The following is a 24,624-nucleotide window of genomic DNA, read 5'->3' as shown; positions in this document are numbered from 1 at the left end:
TCCAGGGATGGGGACATTCAAGATTGGTTGAGAGGTACTTTCCAGCCCCAACTGTTCTGCGAGCCTGTAAACTTACTGCAGTCTGAAGAGCCTCAGCCACCAGCGGAGGAGGGACCTTTTGGTCTCTAGAGCCTGCTGCTGGGTCTGGGACAGTTCAAAGGGGGGTCCCAACCTGTGAGCCTGTGGATACAGATGGGACACTCACTTGTCTTACAGATCTGTCCAACGGTTGGGTGAGAAATGCTTGCTGTTTATGATTCCCTTAAATTACACTCGATTTAAACCAGATGAGTAAAATGCTTGCATTACCAGTTTTACTTGTAACATCTGAACAGACAACACAGTTGTTGCGTTTATGAAAGACACGGATAAAGAAATCAGAGAAACTGTTTCAATCTGCTTGCATTTTTTAAAGAAAAGTCTCTTTCTATCATTGCACATGCTTACTGGTCATTTCCTGACAAACTGGTAGCTAAAGGTTTCAGCCTTTTCTTATGCTTCTTTCCCCAGTGGAATATCTGAGCTTTTATAGCTGTTCCTCCTTGGAAATCTTCTAGTGGGTCCAGAGTGGTTTAAGTTTTCACTAGTCCTCCTTTTGTTCTTCCTCAACTAGGAGAGAGTGTGGCCATCTTCTTTAAAATAGGCATGTGAAGTATATAAATCTTTGTTCCATTAAGAGTCTTCTGCACTTAGCTGGTTAGTAAATAACATTCTGCTTTCAAGAGATATTAAATTGATTTGTGGTGATTCATTCTAGATGCTTCTTCTCAGGTAAACTGTAACATGTATGTGTTGGAAGAATTCTAATCAGTTTTCCTGTAAATAAAGGCATTGTGATAATGCAGACGTACTGTTCTGTCATTATTTACCAGAGGCTCTGTCTCTTCCTAAAAAAAAATAGGACTTTTGGATTAGTTCCTGAAAGTTCTCCTATGCTGAGTGATATTTCATAGATAAACCAAGTGTGGGTTGTTTTTTTTTTTAGTTTTTCTCATGGGAGAAACTTAAGATTAAAAGAAAGAAACACCTCTTGAGGAAAATTCCCCAAAGTATTTTAGGTGTACAAGAATACATAATGCTGTGACTTATACTTTCCAATGTCAAGCTGCTTGAAAAAAGAAATTGAATCCATCATTTTGCACATCTCTTTTTTTCTACAGAGAATATTCTAAGATACTCCACTACATTTTGAAAGTAATGTTGCAAAATTGCCAGCACCTAACATTAGGAGTCTTGCAAAGACAGGAAGCTGTGTTCTGGTCTGTTAGTACTGTCCCAAGGTAGCAGTGTTTTAAGGCAGAATGCAAATGGAATCAGGACAGTGTCTGGATGATATATTAAGGACCTGCTTTACATGCAGGTAACGATGCCTCTTCCCTCTCAGAACTTGCATTGCATGGTAGCTTGGCCTAAGTTTAAAGACTTTTGTAATGACAGATGTTACATATATGATACATTGATCGATACTGATTAAAATGTTAATATTTTCTGTTCTTGTTTTGAGAATAACTTTGAAAAATTAATTTGCTGGTTTTTTTAAAGTTTCATTCTAAAGGACTCATGAAAAATAAATGCTTTACTATCTTGTGATGGTTTCATGGTCTTCTGTTACCTCGCCGGTGATTGCTTAATGTTCTGTGATTTTTGCTGGAATCAAGATTATTGAAAGATCTATTCTAAACACTTAAATGTTGAAAAACATAATAATGCTTATGGAAGTCAAAGTAAAACTGTACTACTTTGTTCAGAAAAGGTTGCTATCTCTACTCATGTTGATTTTTATAAACACTTATTCTTTCAGTTGCTTAAAAAATCCACACTTGAGAAATTCTTGTAATCCTATAGGGTGAGGCAGGAAAATTATAGCTGAAAGATAGAACTTTCTGAAGGACATCATCTTATCTATTTTTCAAGAATCTTTTTGTGTGTGTATGCTTTTGTCAAATTTTCCTTGATATGCAAATGCAAAAAGGAAAAAAACCATCCGAACAGAAGCCTTTGAAACAAAATAGGGACAAACATTTGAAGATTTTTTTTGTCACATATTTTCAAGAACAGCATATAGTTTGGTAGGATATGTTTCTCTTTCCAGAGAAGTGGTTTTAGTTCTAAGATTTTGAGTTATGCTGTGGAGCACCTTTGTCCTCGAGTACTCCCATCATTAACATCAAGGATTTTTCTAGAAAACAACAGAGATATTATTAGTGCACTGTTTTGGAAAAGCACTATCATGTCATATATATTATGTAGAGACAATGAAAAAATAGTGGACCTCTATCCTTTAAATGAGATAAAATGAAACACTTTCGTATCAGGGAACTCTTCTAGTTTGATACCGGTGACAGGAAATACCAGATGCCACAATCTTGTGAGGAAACCTGGGAGAGAAATCACTGGGTGGCTAGCAGAAGAGCTGTGAGAACTGCACAGCTCCCATAAGGATACTCGCCTCTCATCTGTGGCTAAGTGGGCAGACAGTAAATCACATGTTTTCTCCAGAAGCAATTCCCACGCATATTTTGAGGTAAAGGAAAGGATTGAGCCCTAGCATGAAGTCATTCCTATCTCCAGGACTGGAGATATCCTTTTCCCATGAGCAGGCATCTCCTTCCTCCTCTCCTTCTCTCTATTTATGTATAAAGCAAATAGCACAGACATGGATTAAGAAATTTTTGTCTTACCCTTATTAAATGGTATTAGCAGGTTTGTACATGGAAAAGAGACATATTTTGTCCCATTTTAGACACATGTAATCATGGAGTCTGAATAATCAGTTTGTATACGTCCTTAACTTTTATACAAAGTGTTTTCAGTAACATTCATCTGTTGTTGCATACTTAGCTGTAGAACAGTGCTTTTTTCTATAGTTTTATAACACGGAATATTTATAATATACATGCTCAATAAGCAGAGGTAATATCAATGCTAAGAGAGATCTGATTTCTGCATTTGCAAATTTGCTGTTGCCTCAGAATGTAAAGTGAAATATTGAGGCCAGAATTTTTTAGTAGAACAAAATAATGAGATACTTAGTAATAAATACAGCTGAGTGAAGCAAAACTACAGCTAAATTAACTCACATTTTCATACTTCATGATATAAGCTACTAGTAGTAAGTATCAGAGTTCAGAAAGGACATTCTGTGTTCCATAAAGAGCACAGAATATTTAGGATTACTTGAGTTTTTTCTTTCCTTGACATTCATTGAAGTCTCATACATTGAGTTAACTAGTAACAGCTTTTCTATCCACATGATACATTAATTGGATATGAGAATTTTCTAGGCCAGGAGTTGGATATTGAGGTATTGTCTGAGGAGGGTTTCCGCAGTCAGACTGAACATTATTTTCAGTGCTGTTCCGTTTCAGAGTACAGTCTTGAAAAAAACATTTTGAAATGCAAAAAAAAAAAAATATTTAAGAGAATGACAATTCTGGTTTTGAGCATTGCTATTTGGCCTGGTTTTGAGGAGCAGAGAACGAGATCCACAAAAGAGCTCAGATCTCCAAAAGGACTTTTAAGTAAAGGTTTCGGTAACAAAAGTCTAAATTTGATCTGTAAAGAACCTTTCAGTATCCCACAGGAGTCTGATTTTTCACTGTTGAATTCCCTCTTTGCTCAAAGCACTACTTTTCTTTGTATCCCCGATTCTGTCCATCTTCTTGGGGCTTAGCAATGTGGTGTCTGCTTTGCACCTAGTGCATGTCAGTATTTGTTTGAAACTTCAGGTTTGGCCTGCATCATCTCTCAGCTCTAGCATCTGTGTCCTAATCCAGGCAGCCTACTTTTACCACCGCTACTATAAGCCTGCTAAACTGATCCGTCTAAAAAATGTGTTCCATGTTTTCCAGTCTCATAGTTTGTGTAAATGACAATTACATACAATAGCTGATCAAAAGCTATGTGTGTTAGTCCATTGTACAGTCTACATACGCTGCTTGTCTGCAACATCATACAGTGTATAGGAAACTGAGTTCTTACTGCTTTCTTCCCCCAAGGAAGGATATTCTATATATGGCTGACAAATTTGAGAAAATGTTTTGAAATTTTCTCTTTTTAAAACTTGCATTTCTCTGTAAAATTTGATTGAAACTGTACATCTAGTTTAAAATTGCTAGTGGTGATGGCAAACAGAGAAACAGAGCATTTCAGGTGGATTCTTCCTTTGGAATCTATTTAAAATATGACTAATGATGAGCTACTATTTTCTGTGTCACCTCATATAAACATTTAATTGGTTTAGAGCACTCAACCGAGAAGTAAGAAATGTGCATTCAGCTTCAATTTTCTGTTCTGCCTGATGGAATACTCTGAAACCCTTCTGTCTGGGAGATGTTCCACATCATGGGGAAGTTACAGACTTTTTGACAAGCAGGTGCATTGTATTTAAAAATCTGTGCACAGTAATCTTCAGTGTCCTTGTATCCATTTTAGCTTTGGCTTGACTGCTTCACCAGTAGCTGATTCCTAGAGAATACCATTTAGATAGGATGAGGTCTTCCAAGAAACTTAGACGAGAATGTCTCTCCCTAAGGGGGAACAAGATGTTACTAGTGCAACTCCTCAAGGCACCTATTGTCTAGTCTCATTTTCGTGTTGTTTCACTTCAGGTTATTTAAATATATTATTAGTCAGGTTTTTTAAGATAGGGAATATGTCATGTATAAATTCTTGATTGCTTAATTATGACACCATTAATTAGCTTAATAAAATAATACAAGTGATAAAGCTTTTCAGATGAAAATTTCTTAAATGTTACAGTATTTTGAACTGTTTGGATAACTTTTTCTTCCATATGCCTGTTGCTGAAGTCTTTATGTTCCTGTTCTTCATAGAGCCACTCACGCTTTAAATACTGTGAATAGGCAAAATCCTGCAGGATGTTTGATAGCATATCTTACATAAGTCTTTGCATGACTGTGACCCAAGAGCTTTTAAAACTTAATTTCCAAAATAATCACATTCACTTTACCCATCACGGACAGCAGCATATGGCAGAGAAGCCACATGGGCTAGATTTCTTGAATGGTGCAGAACTGCTGTCAGTGTGAGGCAACAGCTTTTAACTCCTACATTTCTTTCAGTGTGCTTAGCCATTACTTCGAGAATAAAAATACAGCCTTTTGATGGTTGCTGAAACATCTACAAATTTTTCTTTTCCTTCATGTGAAATAAGAATGTAATGCTAATGGATAAATTTGGCTCATCTGCAAAGTGGTGTATGCACACACTGTCTAAAAATAGACATATTACAGTCGGCAGAGGCTTTTGAGGGCAATTATGGTGTTCCTTTGGTGAAAAACCTTTCAGAGGCTTAATTAACCAGAGCACCTAACAGTAGATACCAGAAGGTCAAATAAGATAAATTTACTCACTCTCTTAGCCGTGTTCCTTCATAGTGCTAGTAACTATTACTACTATTACTATAGTTAGAGTTAATAAATATAACAATACTGTACCTTAGTAGTAACAATATAATTACTAAAATAGTTTGTTCAGTTTAGTTTAGAAGATTCAGTTTGTAAGCTTCCCAAAACAAAAATATTTCAGAACTGTATTTAACATAAAAGGTATAGACAAGCCTTTCAGAATCACTTCAAACCTGAAATACGTATTATCTCCTCAGTTCTGACACCCGTTTCTTTGCTGTTCTGTAAATTGGTTGAGCAAATGGTAAAGCTTAGACCTTTGTAGTATCTCAGCTGAATTTATGCAATATATCAGCTTTCAGATTAGACCAGTGTATATGAAGGGTAGGTTTCAGTAGCAGAAAAGCAATGCATATCCTCTCTTAAGAGTTAGTAGCATGTGCTGCTTCTGCTGAACTAACCTTCTTCAATGCAAGGTAGATGCAGTTTGGTCACTTAAATCAATACTCAACAGCATGCTTCCAGGTTTTTCTGGTAGATGTTATGAGTGATGATCAAAGGTGGTTATTTTTTTTTTTTTTTTTAAACATACAAATTATACACACACACACATATATATTTTTATGTTTGTTTGAAAACTCATTTTTATTGATTTTTGTTCATAATAGTATTAACTTTAATTTAAAAGCCTTAAAAGGCATTGTTCACTATCTATACAGTAGTCTTTGCAGGTGCTTTTAAACAAGATTTTAAGCAAGATCAGGTGTTTTACAGGTTCATGTGTTATGACGATTTGAAATGAAAAATGGAGTAAATGTTTGTGTTATTCAACACTTAGTTATGCACATGTCTTCAGGTATTCCAAAGGGCTTAACTTCTTTACTGTTGTTCTTCAATCCAGGATTTGCATGCTATTAGTAGTGGGATATTAGTTTCTTTTTTTGAAAACTGTGATGTTTGGAAAAGGTGTGTAAGCTAGGTCTAGCTCATACAGCAACCCAGGTAGCCTACCGCCTGCCTGCTCATACACCCTTCCCCTGTGACTTTAAAGCTTCTTCCCCATCATGTTACTAAAATTCAGGTGCTGCATCGTTGTATGAACAGGCCTGCACTATTCACGTTGCCTACATTTTGGCCGTGCGCTAAATGCATTCCTGCTCACACAACAAGAGAAATGTCTTCATTTAAGAGAAAAATGTGAAGTATGGTGATCAAGTTTGGTGAGAATAGAGAATACTAGATGAATGCAAAGGCAGGCAGGTGTTAAGGAGTTATCACCTATGACCATACAGTAAGCACAGATTAGCATGTTCAAATGCAATTAGTGATTTTGGTTTTGGATAGGCTTCCCTTAAGATGACAACTTTTTTTTTTTTTTTAAAGAAGCACAGAGAATTTACTTTCATTAAATCATGTTCTTTGTGGATATTTGAACTTCGAAACACCAAAACTTTTGGCAACCAAAATTACAGGTCTCATTGTAAACCTTAGCCACATGCTAATACAGTATTTTCACATCAGCTCATAAAGATAAGCAGCCACACTCATACATTGGTTAGACAAAAGATAGTTTGACTTTCAGAATAACTAAGCAACAAGAGTTACAGGAACAACTCTTCTGAAAATTTAATTGCTATCCGGTACAAGGTATTTAAATACAAATTTTGGGCATTTAACTTTGTTCTTTCATACTGGGGTTCTTAATTGTGACGTATCTGCTACATGTGGTTTTGCATTGCATTTGGCCTGATCACTGAGGTATTTACCAGATTTTAAATTAATTTTGGTTTGCCTTGTGAAATTTCTCTGGATGCTTTCTTTTTTCTTTGTCTGATGCTGGCAGAAAAAAAGCAAGAGAAAACAGGTAACAGGTCTCACTCATTTCCCTTTCTTTGCTTTTATTTTACAGGAGACACATGAAATTGTGGCTATCAAGAAATTCAAAGACAGTGAAGGTAACCTTTTCTGCTGTACAGTCTTTCATGTCAATAACTACATTGTTAATATCTCATCAGTTAAAATAAGAAGTCTCATATATCAAGACATGATTTAAAAATGATAATGATTTATTAGCTCTGTGAATATTCAGTGTACTTGATCCTTCATACCTGCCTAGGGACTGCATTATACACTGCAACTAGATAACTACCTTTCTTTTTTGGTGCATCTGTCTTAATATGGCTGAGATTGTGGTGCCAGACACATTAGTAAGATCTACCACTTGGAGACTGGTTGTGATCAGAAAATAGCAAAAACTCCTCTTGTAGTAGTGGCTTGCAGAATCTTTGGGCTTTATCACTCTTCATCTGTGGGAGGGGATCTAAGTGTTAGGGGCACTTGAAGGGGTGAATGGAGGAGACTGAGAGAAGTCACTAAGTTCAGTGGTACAAAGCGGAATCTGGGAGCTCTCAGGGATCTGTGGGAGGACTTGAGGGACCTGGGTGGCAAGGCAGCAGCTCTTCCCTCCCTTCAGCAGGCTCCACTCTCCACAGGAAACTTGCTCTTTGCCCCCTTGCAGCAGCCTTTGTGTACTCTCCAGTGTTGCTGAGTTTGCTGAGAGGGAGGAAGAGCCAACTGCTGCAAGGCTTACTGTTGCTGGCAAAGTGGGTGGCAGAAGACAGGACACATGGAAATTATTTCCAGTGCTGCACACACCTATTCCTCACCCAGCAGTAATAAATCCAAAGATCTGTACAAGACTGGCTCTCTGACCTACATTTGTTGGGGGACAATGAATCTCAGTATCCTATCATAGGCAAAACTGGCAATTAACCACGAGAGCAACTGTCTACCTTGCATACATCAGAAGTTAACCCTGATCCATAGTGGCCTAGCACAAACAGAAGGAGAAGCCAAGTATGAAGTAATGAGAGGAGTCATCCTGGTCTGAGGCAATGCAGCTATGATTTGCCATGTACCAAGGCTTAACTGAAAGTTAACTATGTGGTTTAAAGGAACAGCAGTCACTTTATTTTAGCAAACTTTACTTCTTGCTATAGGACTGCTGGTGGCTATGGCGGTGTGGTTGGTTACAAGGACTGCAATTTTCAGTCAGTTAGACACATCAGTGTCTGTTGTTTTATGCAGTGCAACCTCTTTGCACTGATTTTGCTAGACACTTGAAGGGTATATTTGATTAATTTTTTAGCTTTGCTATTCAGAAATCTGTTTTAAATCCCTGTTAAAGAATGTAGGAGATAATTTAATTGTGGTAACCATCTTGACCAGGTCATGAGACTACTTCAGAATTGCTTTTTGGAACTCTATATGGCTAGTCAGTAGGAATCCTAGGCAACGAATCTCAGTATTAAGCCCTAAACAGGATTATGATATTAGCCGTCTACCAAAAAATGAAAACAAAAAATGCAACATTGCCATTAAGTCTGGCTTTCCAAGAGTGTTACATAATACCAGTTTACATGACTGATGACTGCTTTTCAGAGTTGTAGCTAGTTGTTTACAAGTTTCTGGAAATATGACAGAAGTTCTTTTGATGGATTTGATTCAGCCCATTTCACATCTGTCTCGTTAATATGGTAGTTCATTAGAAATCTGAATATACTGTAATTGTTTCTATTGCCATTTTTGTTTCACTGAATTTTTGCTGTTGTTTGACATATGCGTGCTAAATGTGCTGGAAAGAGTGTGTCTAGTTATAGATGAAATTATGTAATCAGGCTGATGCAAGCCAACACCGAGCACTCAGTTTTAAAATGAAATGATTTAGATTGCTTTTAATTATATATTTTTTAAGCAAAACATTTATGATGATAGTATTTTGTTTTCCTCTTCCCTTCTGCTACACTTGAATTTTTATTTATTTTTTTTCTCTCTTCTGATGATGATTATGTGTGTTTGCACAACCTGTATTAGTCTCTCTCCCCAGCAGACCTGTCTTTGCCTTTTGCTTGCTTGGAAAAACAATTTCTCTTCCTTGTTTCTTCTTCTTCTGTCTCTGACTGTCTTTGTGGCGCCTGACCTGTAAATGTGATTTAGCTTTGAATTTATGCAATCATATCCCTTTTAATATACCTCTCTTGTGGATAACAGTTCTAAGAGATTAAGAACCTTGCTTCTACATGTGCATGAGCAAATTTACTGAATTAATGGATTTCATTTTACTAAATGAAAAATAAAACCTAATATAATCTGGTTTACTTGACATTTCGTTGGTAGTAACCTTTAGAACTCAGTCAGTTCAGGGCCCCTTGATGATACGCAGTGTGTACGAAGCTTTAGTAAAACACTCCTCCTTTCTTAAACAACTTTCAGACAACTAAATTGTCAAAACAACAGTTAAATTTCTTGACTCCTTAGAATCAGATTCAAGGCTTCTTTGAATCAATACTTGCTCTACTGCCCTCTGTGACTGCTACACTGGACTGTATTGCTGAATTCCCATTGAAAGCCTTGTGGGGAAACTTACAGGACTTACGAATCTGTGCTTCAGTCTTAAACTTTGTCATGGCTTTTGAAGAATAAAATTATTTTAGAATCAAATAGATTTCTTGGACATTGTTCAAACTTTGCATTCCACCGTTTCTGCTGTGGACATACTAACCTTGCCAGTGCTTCATGCATTTGTGTGTATTTGTGGGGTGGAGGATGTGCCTATACATGTATGTGAATATTTTTTGAAGCATATTAGTGCTCTTCATAATGAAAAAGATAGAAATGAAAATTATTTGTTTCTTATGACTTTTTCTGCCACTGAAAACCTAGATGGTAGTGACAGGAAGTCTGTGAGTGGTGCATAATGATAGCACAGTCACCAGTTACCTTTCTTCCAGTGTAGATGCATCCAGACAGCAGAGAGAGTCCACACTGGAAAAAAAGCGTTTTTCTTGGTACCATCTAGAAATGGAGAATTTAATCAGGGGTTTAAAATAAAGATTTATAACACTTGTTACCTGGGGGTTTTGTTTTGTTTCTTAATAAGTTTTACTCTGTCACTTTTACTTTGCACTCTAGAAAATGAAGAAGTCAAAGAAACCACTTTACGAGAGCTTAAAATGCTTCGCACTTTAAAACAGGAGAACATAGTGGAGCTGAAGGAAGCCTTCAGAAGAAGAGGAAAATTATACTTAGTTTTTGAATATGTGGAAAAAGTGAGTAGGGTTTGTACTATCCTTGTCACAGTTAAATCATCAGCTTACTGGAAAAGTCTTTAAAATTACTTTTACTTTTAAAAATTAAGCTATCTAATCTATAAAGATGAACAGCCGAAACTTTAATATAATCTGAATTGTTGTAATTAGACATTTATTGTGAGAAAGCAACACTGATGACTTTACTGTTGTTTTTACTTCATGTGTTGGTATTTTAAAAAAAAGTTCTTCCATATATGAACACAAATGTGTTCAAATTATGTAGACACTGGAATACATATAATTTGAAAAAAAATTTCCATCCAAGCACTATAGTCCAGTTTAATTGTAAAGCTGATTAATGCTGTGTAATGTATCTTGACGTAGTCTTTTTAAACAAGACCATAGAGTTTTGTCCTTGGAATCTGTTTCAACTTTCTCTGTTCTTCCCTGTTAAAAATAGGATTTGTTTGTATATTTCTGTAACAAGGCCACTATCAATAGTTGCTTAGAGGGATTTGGCAAAGATCACTGTCATTATCTCCAATCCTGACCTCATTTGAAATGATTCCAAAATTTCCTTAGATTGGCCTACTACTGCCAAGCATTCTGGGCTGTTTCCAGGGAGAAACAACCTAGAACAGATCAGTCTTTTGTTATTTTTGCAACCTTCATGATGCAGGTAGACCTCCCCTCTGAATTCTAACCATTTAGCATTTCTTCCTGGAAATAGTTCGATGGTATTCAGATACACACAGTAAAAATAAATGCAAGCTTAAATATACATATCTGTGTAACTTTCATGAGATATTGTTCCCTTGGTTGAAAGTTTCATTTAATGTCCTGCCAGGGTGATGTCGCAGTCTAGCTGAGTGCTAGTCCTCTTCAGTCAATTCTCTCTCATGTATAGATTCCTCACCCTAAATGCTATGTCTCCTTTACCTCAGTTTACAATTTATTATGTCGTATAACTTTATTGTGTAATGTGAGGTGACCTATGTTAGCCCAAAGTTTGGCATAAATCGGTTTTGTTTTTCACCAGCAGATTAGCAGCTTCTAATGTGGTGGATCTTATGTAGATCTAACGTCCAGAGTTTGACTTGTTCCACCCATGTTCCTTGTAATTGTTCCAGACACGTGGAATGTCTTTAATCACACACCAACTTAGAACATACATTTAATTTTCTATTATATTTGACTTGGCTAAGCTTACTGTAGTAGTGGGTTGGAAGAGCAGCATCAGTAAAGGACGTTTAATTGATCTGATAAGAAGCACACTTCAAAAATTGTTAATATTGGTAAAAACACCAGGCTGCAATATCTTACCATTATTTGCATCAGAACAAAAGAATATAATGATAAAGGTAGACATCATGTATAGTCTATGTCTAATGTCATTTCCATATTAATGGTCACCTTTGTTTTCAGTTAAACTTTGCCAGTCCATGAAGGTTTCTTATTTTCAGATATGTGAAATAGTTTCCACAACAGTTTCTTTGAAGACCAGAATGATTTCTGTATTTTTGAATCAGGGAAGGTTATAAAAGGAACTAAATAAAATGTGGTATAGTAGGCTAATTTTTGTTTTAACTGGTGATGAGCACTTTGAATCCTTCAGTGAATCTTAGCTCTGCAATAGTCAAATCCAGGTTACTTAAATTCACATTTAGTATAATCTCCTTTATTCATCATCCCCTTAGTTAATGTCTTCACATAGGATTATGTCTAGGTGTGTTGTTGCTACTATTTTGGTTCATATTTGTAACACTAACTTCTTGACTTACTTACACAGATCCGCAGGCTTCTGTGTGGACAAGAGTCTAACTAAAATCAGTATGGTTCCTTAACAGAAAATTCCCTTTCTCAGATCTGAAGTGTATTTCTAAGGAAACTTACACTCAAGCCCATAAATTCCAGCATTTAATCACAGATTGCAAAACTTAGAAATGTTTTCAAATATTATCAGTCTCCATTTGTTTTGTCTTGTATTTGTGTTCATTAAAATATATTACAAGAGAAACATCAAAAATTTTATTATGCAGCTAAAGAAAATGTCAATGACAAGGTAAATTTATTTTGAATGAAAAAATCTACAGATGCTCAAATCCATAATTAAATGAGTTGTGTAAAGCAATATAGCCAAAATATTTTTCCTGTTTCAGTGTTCAGTAAATAAGACTTTTTTCTCTTCAAGCAGGCTGCTGCTGGCCATTATTCATTCAGGATTCAGAATACAAATTCCATCGTACTTCTAATTGTGCAAAATTGGAGACATTTGCTGACATAATGGAAATCTAAATGTCCTTTTCGAAAAAGAAATTTACTAGTATAAACAATCAGTTTATTTTCTTCCCTAAGTATAGCCATAAAACAGTTAATATGGCCACAGTTACTGTAGTGCAAATATGTTTAAGATCAACACAGCTGATATATAGCTATAGGATACTCCCTAGGTTACTATTTATGCCTCTGTGAGGCATTTTTACATCTGTTACTTTATTTGCACTAACAGGTTTGTGTTGCTTTAACTATACCCATTTACATACAGACATGGTTTGTGATTAATCATGGTCCTGCTATGTCAGACAGCAGAACTAGATTAATAATGAAGAAAACAGTATGTTAAAGCACAGTCAAATACTTATAAAATGCTGTGCTCTACTAAACTTTTCATATAGCAACATTGACCTGGTGTTTCTGTTTAAGCAACTTTTTGGAACTAAATGACTTTTTAGAAGTTTTGAGATAAGTGGTTTGATGAGTCTTTTAAGGAATTTGGGTATATTTGTGGTTCACCTTTAAAGATTATTGTCTTCACAAGTGCTTTCTCTAGAATGGAAACGACTGGTAGTATGATTATGATAAAAATACAGTCATTGAATGTTAAACTACTGATTTTGCTTAGCCAGGCTCAGTGGCCTAAGTATGTTGCTTCAGAATGCTGAAAGCTTGTTATCTTCCAGCAACTACAGTATAACTCTTTTAAATAATGTGTCTTTTAAACATTTAGAATATGCTTGAATTGCTAGAAGAAATGCCAAATGGAGTTCCACCGGAAAAAGTGAAAAGCTATATCTACCAGCTAATTAAAGCAATTCATTGGTGCCATAAGAATGATATTGTTCATCGAGGTAAGTGTGTGGTTCTCCACATGGAAATAAGCCCTGGGTAGGAATTTGCTTTCTAAAGGGAAAGATGTTACAGCTTGAAGTAATTTGCATTTAACATAAATAAAAGCAATTGCTTTATATCAACAGAAAAAAATATCTGTAAATGTGGCTGGGTCTTAAGTCTGCTGCGTGACTTCAGATCGTTTTAAAACTAAATTCATCTACATATAAAGCTTGCTGTCCACTGTCTTTGGTGTATGAAATAAAGATTGTATCATATGCACAGCAAAGTGAAACTGCAGTACAGACATTGCCAAAGGAAAATTAATTTTTTTAAACATTTCATGGTACTCGGTGATTTCACTTTTGAATCTGATAATAGAATATTAGGAGAAAAATAAGTCAAAACCTAGAGCTTGGTCCCCCATATTTTACTTCTTAAGGCAGTTCCTCCCAGCTTCCATGAGTTCACTCTTTATATTTACTTTCTCCCCCAAGCTTCAAGCACTTAGAGTACATATCTTGATGTGTGACTTTATCTAGTTTTACGTATTTTATCCCAATTTAAAAAAAATTGTATTTAGCTTGTGGCTTTGCAAGAGTAACATTTCTAGTTAATGTTTCCAGTAAATTAAAATTCTCACACAAAATGCTATTTATATTTACGACTGATCAAACATAAGCAAGTCTGAAAATATTTTGTAAAATACAGTTTGAAAACTATACCATATATGGAAACCACAATATCCATATAGGGATAAAAAAAACAGGCTTAAAACTAGACAACACATTTTTTCTAAAGAAATGACAAGTGATCAAGAAGATCATTATAACTGAAATCGTTGAGCACAACATACTTAACATTTTATTGGTTAACTGGGTAATTAAATGTCAGTTCTTTGTATTATTTGCAATATGCGATATTCTGCATATTGGTTTGCTGCCCAGGAATATCTGTAAACACCTTTTATCTTCCCATATTTTGTTGGGAAACACTTCTGCATGTTCACAAACTGAATTGCTGGAAGCTGTTTCAGCAGTCGCTCTTGCAATGCTTTGTTTATGACTGCATGAATATCTCTAAATACGTTACAATGAACTAATATTTGTTGAAAATTTTCAAAATTAAGAGGAGAAGTTAACAGCATTTTTTTTCTCTCTCTCACTCTGATACTCCAGATATCAAGCCAGAGAATCTCTTAATAAGCCACAATGATGTTCTGAAGTTGTGTGACTTTGGTAAGTTCAGTAGCTAGATACCTGCTTCTTACCTTTTTAAAGAAAATCTCTTGCAGTGGACTTTTGCCTTATTCTTGTGAGAGTTCTATGGTATGTCCTGTTTGAAACCCTTTTAGTGGTAAGAATTGATTACTACTTCAAGTTTGTGATTAGTAATTTAATTTGAAAGATCTTTGGCTTAATTTGCATTACCCTGTAAAATACTCGCATTAACAAGTCAATAGAAACGCTGCATTTATCTCTTCCTGTATTTGACATGGTTTTTACTAGAAGTGTTACTGGCACCCAGCTGAGAACAGCGCAGGTGATAAGATGATTAGGAGGCTAACAAAATGGTAGGTTTGCCTGGCCTGCGTATTAAAAGAAAAGATAATTCTTCCTTGTTTACTAAAGACACAATAAGCTTACACTTTTTATGTATTTTTTGAACCACTGGCTTTCATGGACTGTTAGGTGTGTAGTTACAGGTCAACTTTTACTGTTACGTTCATTAAGGAATCATGTGTCCACATGTGGTTAATGACTGCATGGCTGGAGGTTAGAGTTGGAGTTGTACATGTAATGTTAACTCTGATGTTTCCTGACCTATCAATACCTGTTTAATACCAGCTTTCAGACTTTGGAGAATCAGCACCCAAGCACAAGGCAAACTTTGCTCGTGTGCATAATCGCCAGAAGACAACAGGACAGAGTGTACACTATTCCAACAGTCTGTATTTTTATTTTAAATGCTACATAAACTCAGAATAAAATATTGTTCCCTCTAAAAAGCTTGCAGTTTGGCTTGGTAAATAAAAAACAATTCCATAGTGCTACCCAAGGGCACTTTTCAGTGAGAGCGGTTTGAAAGCTGTCATTTCAAACTTCTGCAATTTTGAATGAAAAGAACTGCTAAAAAAATAGATTGAAACAGTTTTTTAGGAACACAGAAAATACGTTTTTCATTTGCAGTTCTGCTTATTTCTTTTAATCCTAAAGGCATTTTTGCTTAAGTATTCAGAAACAATAACTGTTCTAGGAAAACCCTTAGAAGATTTGGTCCGTGTGAGTTCTTTGAATTCAGGGCAATTTATTCCACAGTGTACAGAACTGCACAGCCCTGACAGAACACCAGGTTACTGTTGCGTGGCACCCTCAGTGCCTTTGCCTTTCAGTATCCACAGGCCTCCTGCCTGCACCATTGTGGCCACCCTCCCCTGACAGCTCTGTGCCCAGGCTGCCCTGGCACCATTGTCCAGAGCCCAGAGCTGGTGGGGCGGGATTCTTCCCTTACTCTACACTTCTTTTCAAGGCCTTGCCCCTGCAAAGCAAGCCCCACTGGGTTTGGCAGGGCCAGGGCTCTCCCAGGCAGGTGAAGGCTGGTGTAGCGTATTCTTTGCTCCCTGTCCATCCCTTCACCCCCCCTGCACCAGCTTTGGGTGCTTAGGGGACCCAGTCACTGCCTTGCACAGAGCTTGACAAACCAATCAGTGGGCAGTGCCCGCCCCTGATCAATGTGTGCTCCAATTGGGGCTAATGGCATCACAAGCAGGAACAGCCAATGGGGGCATGAGTGGGTCCTGATGGGAACTGTTCACCTGAAGGGCCATAGGGAAGAGCCTTACCTGGCCCTCACCCTTCCTCCCTTGTTTGTTTTTTCTTTCTTTGGGGGGGTGGGGGGGTGCTGGTGTCCCCCCTGAAAGTAACATTCACCATCAGGATTGGCATATGCCATCAGCTAACAAGTCTTGCATGTGAACTCATGTCAACATCCTCTGTGCAGCAGTATTACAGGAAAATAAAAAGCTGAACAAATGGTACAGTTGTGTTCTGGACATCAGTTTTCTTACTCGATATAGATGATGTGAATTCTAGCAGTGATGTTCTATGTGGTCTGTTGGCTCGCTCATGCTGTACGCTCCAGCCATGTTCTCTTTCTGCTGCTGGAAAAGACATGCAATCACAATGTACTCAAGGTGCTCGGCACAGTCTCGAGGAAGGCAAACTAAGTTATGGGAATGTCTGTTGTTCTCACTGTTCATGTGGGTTAGTTTGAATTTTGATCAAAGTTTCAGATTTAGTTGAATTTAAAATTCCAAGCAACTCCTATAATTTGGATCAATTTTAATTTTTTAGCCTTATTGCTAATTGACATTATTGCTACTAGCTTAAGCTATTACTGTAAAATGTTTGTCAGAACGGTATTAGCCACAAGCGTTTCCTGAACCTGTACAGATTAGGATACAAGAATTCACCGTTTAACACAATTTAACATATGCTGTCTGCCTACCTAACTTAATTCATGTTTTGGAACACAGGTACTTGTCACATACAGTGTCACGTTCCTCATGTGATAACAAATGCAAAGAAAAGGTCCATGCATCCATCCCAATGCAGATACTGAAGTAATTGGATGCTTCTGAATAGCCCAGTGGACAAAACAGTTTGAATAGAAAAGTTCATAAATTTTTAACAAGATAGTTCTTCATAATCCTTGTGCCATGTGTTCTGTACATATTGTGCTAGATAAAAATGAGATTGAATGTGGTGCTTGTCTGGACACATGTTGTGTGGGTGTCATTTCTGCCAATAGAAGTGGAAAAAGAGAACAGTACAAAATACCGATTACAGCAGACTGTTGGAAATGGGCTTTCTGACTAGTGTGTTTGCTGTTTCAACACCAGGGCTTCAGAATTACTTGTTTTAGCAATCTCTTAGTCTCTGTGTGATGCATAAGCATAGAAATCATGAAACACAGGACTGGAAAAGACCTCAAGAAATTCTCTAGTTCTTCCGCCTACTCAAAAAAAAGGATTAAGCATGTCTGTGTCATTCTTGACAGGTGTTTACTTAGCTTATTCTTAAAATTCCGAATAATGGAGGTTCCCTAGTGTTTCTAGGCATCTATTAAAGTACTTACATGCCATTAATGTTAGAATGCTTTACTTTATGTCTGACTTAAATTTGCCTTAGTTCTCTTGTAAGAAACTGACAATCTTCTTTTTTCCTTACACCTTTTTCCTTGATATCTCTCCTACCATGTTCTGAATTGTTTAAAGCCCTTTCTTGAAATTTCTTATTTTGCTTGTTCTCCCTTCTTCCATCATGATGCATTTACAAACTACTGCTTTTATAGTTGCTTTCAGCCAAATTACCTTCTGTCTTCATCTTCTAATCTATTTCTTCTCACTGTGCAGAGTTTGGTCTAATCTTCTCCCTAGTTACCTTCTCTTATTTTAGTATGAAAAAATTCTTCACAATACCTCAGCAGAATTTGGAGAAAGGAACAATAAGCTTAACTCCAGCACAAAAAAGAAAAAGTAATTGTGCCCTTTGAAAGGTATTATGCTTTCTTGAATTGTTAATTCTGTCCATCATCTTTCAGCATGGTGTCATAGAGTCAGAGCAGTAGTGAATCCATAAAATGGTTTCTTACGTCACCCAACAATATATATATAACACTGAAGCTCATGACTTTCTGTCTTGCCACATCAAATCCATGCTGCACCTAGCCTGTAAAGTTGGGGGCTGATTTTTCAGACTATATTAGTTGCCACTGATTTCTGAACATAGTAACTCCTGACTGTGTCCAAGTTCCAGTAGACTAGTCTAGAGGGAGGAGGATCCATCCTTGACTTGTTGATTGTTCTGGTGCATGTAGGCTGCCAGACTTGTGCATTACATTAGCACATCTTTTTATTTGTATCATGTGACACCTTTTTTTTCCTTTCTTTCTTCAAGTTTTTTTTCCCCTCATTCAGTTTAGGGCTTCCCACTGTTCATTTTGGCTGTCCCATTTCTGCAGTGTAGCTCCTGGTTATCTTCCCTCTCTTCTTTAAACACATGAATGAAAGATTTTTCACTGACAAGATTAATCAGATAGGCCATGTAATTTGAAACAGAAACAGGGCTGCCTAAGCAGTTCTAAATACAGTAATGTTTAGAAATGTTACAAGTAATAAAAAAAATCCCTTCCAGCTTTTCTCTAGCAGCATCGGTAATGTTCATTAAACTTTATGGAAACAGATCGGAATTATTATTATTTTGAGACAACTTTGAAATATCTGTCCCTCGTCATACATGCCTTTTAGTTTACTAACACTTGAAAACAGAGGTATCTTGCAAAAGTAACAGCCGTAACCTATGTCAGTAACAAATCCATCATTTTCTCAAATCCGTAGTCTAATAATAATCTGCACCCAAAACTTTACTTCAACTTGGAGTAAATTAGTGTTCCACAGGAGTGAGTGGGGTTGGGCTCCTTCACACTAAGCTGCCAAATGAGATACACGTTCAGAATACTAATTAAAAAAAATTAAAATTGCAACCTTACAAGCATAGTTGTGTGGGTAATGTTTTGGCAGCTTCTGCATAAGAACACAGATACCAAGAAAAATGAGTATTGTATTTAAGTGGCACTTAGTGATTCTGAAAATGAAATGATGCCTTATACCTCTGCAACACTTCAGAAGTTTTATTCTTTCTTCTTCACTCATGCAATAATGGAAAGACTCCTAGTGATTTCACTGAAGTGAATTTTGGACCAAATTTTATGCTACATCCCTGTAAGAAAGCATTTTGAAAATGTTGCTTCTGCATTTCAGTCCCCAAAATCTGTCTCTGTTTGAGCTCTAGTAAGGAGCCTACACATCTGGAGTCTTGCTGCGAAGATCTGTCTGTCCTCAGTCTCACCTTAATATTAATTATTTATTTGAAAACAGTAAGACACTTGATACTTTTCTGAAAACAGTGCCAGCATCTGCCTTAGGGTATTTCTACATGAAGAATCCAGTAACATCATTACTGTGGTGCTCGGCTGACTTTTTATAAATGGAGGAGAATGAAAACAAAAATAAAACTTAATTCTTACATCTGGGTTTTCCAGTATATGCACTCTTCTCACAGTCGGTGGTCTTACATGTTATGCCTTAGGACAGAAGTCAAGTTTTGGTACAATTGCAAATAAGTACACTTTTTTGTTTATTCTTAACAAAATGATGTGGAGGAGGAAGCTAATTTGGACTTGTTTTCTGATTCTTATTTGCTAAGAACCTTGCTATGAATGCAGTGCTAAGGCAGGTGGGAAGCTGACACATGTGGAGTGAGCCAAATGCAGATATAAAGCAGTTTTGCTGATTTTTGGTAGACTCCTGCCTTTTGTAGTTTTGGGGACATGACCCTGTTCCTTGCCAGGGCAGGGAGGGAGTGTCCTTAGATGAGAATAATACATAGTTTCTTGACCAGTTTAAAAAAATGAATGCAGTGAGGCTGTAGTAGTTAGGATCAATGACTGGAAGAATCTACTCCCCAAGCATATGTTGTTACATTTCTAATGTTATGGATCTTCTGCAAACAGCATTTCAGTGAAATTTAGTGGCAGTAGTTCAATGCTTGCATGGCATACTGACAGGTAACTTTTATCAATCCGTTTTGATTATGACAAAGCACCAAAAGTAATAGCAAAACGCCATAGACTAGACTTCTGAGGAGAGTACACAAGTAAAGTAGTCATTAAAGCAGACATGCTGACTTTCACTGTTGTATCAATAAAAGCTTGCATTTCAGTAGACAAACAATTGTTGGAGTCATCATTCTGCACTAGGGGTTGTAAACAATTTGCTTCTATATAAATAGGTGTGACGTCTTACTGCCAAAATCAGTAGTGATATGCATATTGTATTTAAAACAGGATATAATCTTTCACACTGTTTCTTTGACAGGCTTTGCTCGTAATCTCTCTGAGGGAAGCAATGCTAACTATACAGAATATGTGGCTACCAGATGGTACCGCTCACCTGAACTCTTGCTTGGGTAAGTACAGTTTGTAGAACTGCCATGGTAAATCTTGACTGATTCTTTACATTTTTTCAAGCTCCTTTGGTAAGATTTACCCATGGAGTAAAAAGACTTATAAAAGACTTATAAAAAAGACTTGGAAAGAAAGCATCACTTGTGGCCTTTTTAGTTACACAACATTTTACTCTTTGTCTATAGTAGTAATGAGAATTAGGAGGAAAGGCATGGAAAGCTTGGCAGACATAGTATTAATCTGACCTGCAGTTTTCAAAACTGTTTCATTACCAAAGGAGAATTAGCAGGAATCGTGTCTGTTTGTAATTGACTAAATTTGTTTGATTAGCTTGTATAGAAAGGGAGGGGGTATGTGTATTTAATGCGTATGACTTCAGCTTTGCTGGTGTATGTTTTTAATGCCAAGTTTTTCTGGCACATAGTGATGTCTGTTTCTTGGCAATCCTGTTCTATTTCCCAGACACTCATCTTACCCATTGCCCCTTCCCCTGCATTTACCAAATCTCTATAAGCATCTAATATTCAAAAGTTTTCCCAGGATTATTAAATTAGATACATTTTAACAAATACAGTTTTACTTTTTCAATTTCTAATACACATCCCAGAGAGGTTTCTGTTTGGCAATAAAGTTCAAGATAAATTTCAGGAGAGGAAAAAAGTTGCTGCCTAATTATTCACAGAACATCCAAAATCTACTCACTTTGGAGAGCCTCAGGTAACTGTTAGTGGAGAACTCTGTACCCTTTGATGACAAAATATTGCTAAGCCAGTAGATTTTAAAGCATACCAAATTACTGGATGAAACCATGTTTTGGATTAATTTGTGCGGGAGTAGATTATAGTACTTCTGGTTCCTGTAGGAGTTATTTCATTGATCCAAGTCACATCACTCTTGCATTGTTTGCACGTTGTGATCTGACAAGACCAATTCTGACAGTCATCAGTACAGGAGTCTTGAGCATGCCTTTTCAAACAAAAAAGTTGCAGTTTACCACTGCCTTAAGAAATGGATATTTTCTGATTTGTTTGACTACAGAGTAAATAGTGGAAACTTCTTAAACTGTGGTTCAGCTTCCTTTATTCTTTTGAGCAAGGAAAGATAATGGTGCTTGCCTCAAAGGAGTTTTAGCCCATTCCGCAGTTGTAAACCCTATCTTGTTCTCTATGCCCCAGCCTACAGCAACCTTTTCCCCATTTCACATTTCAGTGGAGAAACCTGCCTGTTAAAGGGGTTGCAAATAAAGAAGTGCTTGTTTTTCTGTCCTGATAAAAAGGTAGGTTTTTTTAGTTGCACTCTTACAAACTGTTTTGCTTAGAGAGCCTCAGTTTTCCAGCACAGGCACAGAATATCTTAAGAGCAGATCTTTGGCTCTGGAGTCTGTTCTCATCTGTGTTGCCTTTTGCAGTGGTGGAGAAAACTAGCCCTTCCTTGGCGCTCAGACCTGACCTAATGGATGGGTTGGACTAGCAACATTGTAGAAAAAGACGAACATTGAGTCTCTCAACAGATCCACGAATTAGTGAGGGAATTATGAACCCACAGAACCATTGTAGTAGTAGTACTTCAGGAGTTTCAGCATGCTCTGCTTTGCCACTGGTGGTTCCTTGACAGCAGTCTATTCCAATGGGGCAAACTTTTATTTTGTGATGATTGTTTGTGAAGGGACTGCAGGGTCTCATGGCAGGTTCTGAAAGGCAAACAGTTCTTGACATTTTGGTGTCCTACTTCAGCTTTCCTAGCTACCTCAGACTCCTGCACCAGGCATCTCAGTGGGCCTGTAGTTTCACTCAGGCTAATGAGCAGCTAGAAATGCTTTCTCACCTTCACCTAACTAAATTATTACAAGAGTTACAGGGTCCTCTGTCCAATAAAGTGAAGTAACTAATCATGAGTAATCAGTGGGGAAAAGTCAGGTATTTTTTTCTTTAGTTTGAGGATGTTCTCTCTCTAAACATCTTTAATCATCAGGAAGGAGTGAAGGGAACAGATTTAGGGTAGGATTTGTCACCTGCAACTCCTGGTGTTGTCTTATTCCAAAAATAGATAAGACAGCTGTAACTTAAAAATCTCTTGAAACAGAGGTTGAGTTTTGGGATTACAAGTTTCAAAAAGAAGAGACTCAGTTAAATATGTTTTCAGTTCAATCTTTGTTCCAGTCTTTATTCTTTTTATATCCTTTTTCTTTGACTTGAGAAGAATGTTCTGGTCGTTCTGCTCAAAACTTAAACATCCAAAAGAGATTCTTGGAATAAGTTGGATGTTTACAAAAAATTTCTAAAAATTCAACAAGCAAGAACTCGGGTGTACAGAGAAGGACTGGCTTCGGTCTATAGTAAGAACAATGAAAACCCAGAAGTATGTAACACATGAGCTGTTGCACAGTTGAGGTAGGCAGCTAAACAAGCTTCCTGAGGAACTGAACCTTAGAGTGAAAATCAGAAACTGTCCAAAAGGATTCAGTGCTTGTGCCTTTAGATTGAATGTTGCAGTAGTCTACCACTCTTTTTCTTTTCATACAAACTTCCATTCTCTACATTCTGATTTTGTCGTGTATGTCTTACAAATCACCCTCGAGCCCATAGCCTCACCTGACTAGAGTATCCATATTGCCTCTTCTTCCATTAAATACCTTTGTATGTAGTCTCAAGAAAAGCTGGTATAGCCCTCGCCGGGTGTAACACTCACACCACTTAAGTTTTGTTCCTGATTAATTCCCTATACCTCTTCATTGCTGACCTAGCTTCTTTTGTCATTAGCAGTTTAAAATACCAGGTGCCATCCTCCCCACCATGCAACATTGCTTGCACACACAGAGACCACCCATGAGAATTTCTCCCCAAAACCCCACCTGTGGCTTTGCTCCAAAACAGAAATGACTTATTTTATGATGTTTTCATTGCTTCCTCACCTGTGTTTTTTAAGGAATAGTTTTCAGGGGCATTCTGTTGTCTCTCAAATTAAAATTTCACTGTACGAATGCTGAAACAAAGATTTCTCATCATTTCTGTTCTCCCGGTGGCCAGACCCAGTATGCCTATCCACCTATTAAGCACAATGGAAAAAGAAATGTAATGCAAAAATAGAGCACAGTCATTAACCATGGGAGAGAAGGGAAGTTAGTGCTAGTTTAACTGGGAATGGTCACTGCTTCACAGTCAAAAAGCTTATTTTTGTACGTTAGATTTTTCACAGAGGTATCAAGATCCCTGGGGGTGCTTGAGAATTCCTCTCCCGCCTTCTCAAGAAGTGATACATCAGGCAATCAGGGCAGAAACAGAGGGCTTGGTATCTGAGGTAGTTTCTTTAATATCAAAGTTTATTTTTCTATGTTGTAAGGAAGCAGACCATGGGAAATATGGCCAATAAATTGAAACAGCTCAGTAAGAAGACAGTGTCAGTGGGTGAAAAACATTGTACGTTCACTTTACAGAGCCCCTTATGGAAAGGCTGTGGATATGTGGTCTGTAGGCTGTATCCTGGGAGAGCTGAGTGACGGACAGCCCTTGTTTCCTGGCGAGAGTGAGATTGACCAGCTCTTTACCATTCAGAAGGTGCTAGGCCCACTGCCAGCCGAGCAGATGAAGCTCTTCTATAGCAACCCACGCTTCCATGGCCTGCGGGTAAGAGAAAGCTTTGTTCTTTTCTTTTAATTTACTCGCACAGTATTGTCAGTATTGTCATTGTTGCTGTGAAGTTTCTTTCATTTACGTTGTGCATTATCTATTGTATGTGTTTCTGTGTAAGTATAGGATATTTAGATTTAAGACATTCATAATTCAAAGTAAAATTCTGATACACCAGTATTGAGTTTTATAAATATGTTTGGTTTACTGTTAAAAGTTGATTAAAGATTTTCTTTCATTTCTTTGACTTCTTTGGCATGCAAGTTAGTGTTTATACCCAGCTTAGCAGCGTTTGCACTGTGAAGTTTAGTGGCATAGGTCTATTCATGCCTGCTGTCTTCAGGCTACTCTGCTGGAAAAATCTGAGCCATAGATGCTTGTATTTTGGCAGAAGAGCTTTTTGCC

The 24,624-nt window shown here is 37.1% G+C and overlaps 1 protein-coding gene across 2 annotated transcripts in view; it reads left to right on the top strand.

The window, feature by feature from the left end:
* The window catches only part of CDKL5 (cyclin dependent kinase like 5), a 141,700-nt gene that overhangs the window by 76,119 nt on the left and 40,957 nt on the right, over positions 1–24,624 (top strand). For both annotated transcript variants that reach the window (XM_074814713.1, XM_074814712.1), the window contains exons 4-9: positions 7,279–7,324; positions 10,341–10,477; positions 13,467–13,587; positions 14,746–14,805; positions 20,505–20,595; positions 24,027–24,216. In XM_074814713.1, the coding sequence (XP_074670814.1) occupies positions 7,279–7,324; positions 10,341–10,477; positions 13,467–13,587; positions 14,746–14,805; positions 20,505–20,595; positions 24,027–24,216 (645 nt within the window). The remainder of the gene's footprint in view (positions 1–7,278; positions 7,325–10,340; positions 10,478–13,466; positions 13,588–14,745; positions 14,806–20,504; positions 20,596–24,026; positions 24,217–24,624) is intronic.

Source organism: Strix aluco, chromosome 2, assembly GCF_031877795.1.
Source record: "Strix aluco isolate bStrAlu1 chromosome 2, bStrAlu1.hap1, whole genome shotgun sequence".
Taxonomy (NCBI): Eukaryota; Metazoa; Chordata; class Aves; order Strigiformes; family Strigidae; genus Strix; species Strix aluco.
Note: the sequence above shows the minus strand (reverse complement) of the source record. Positions and strands in the feature narration are given on the sequence as shown.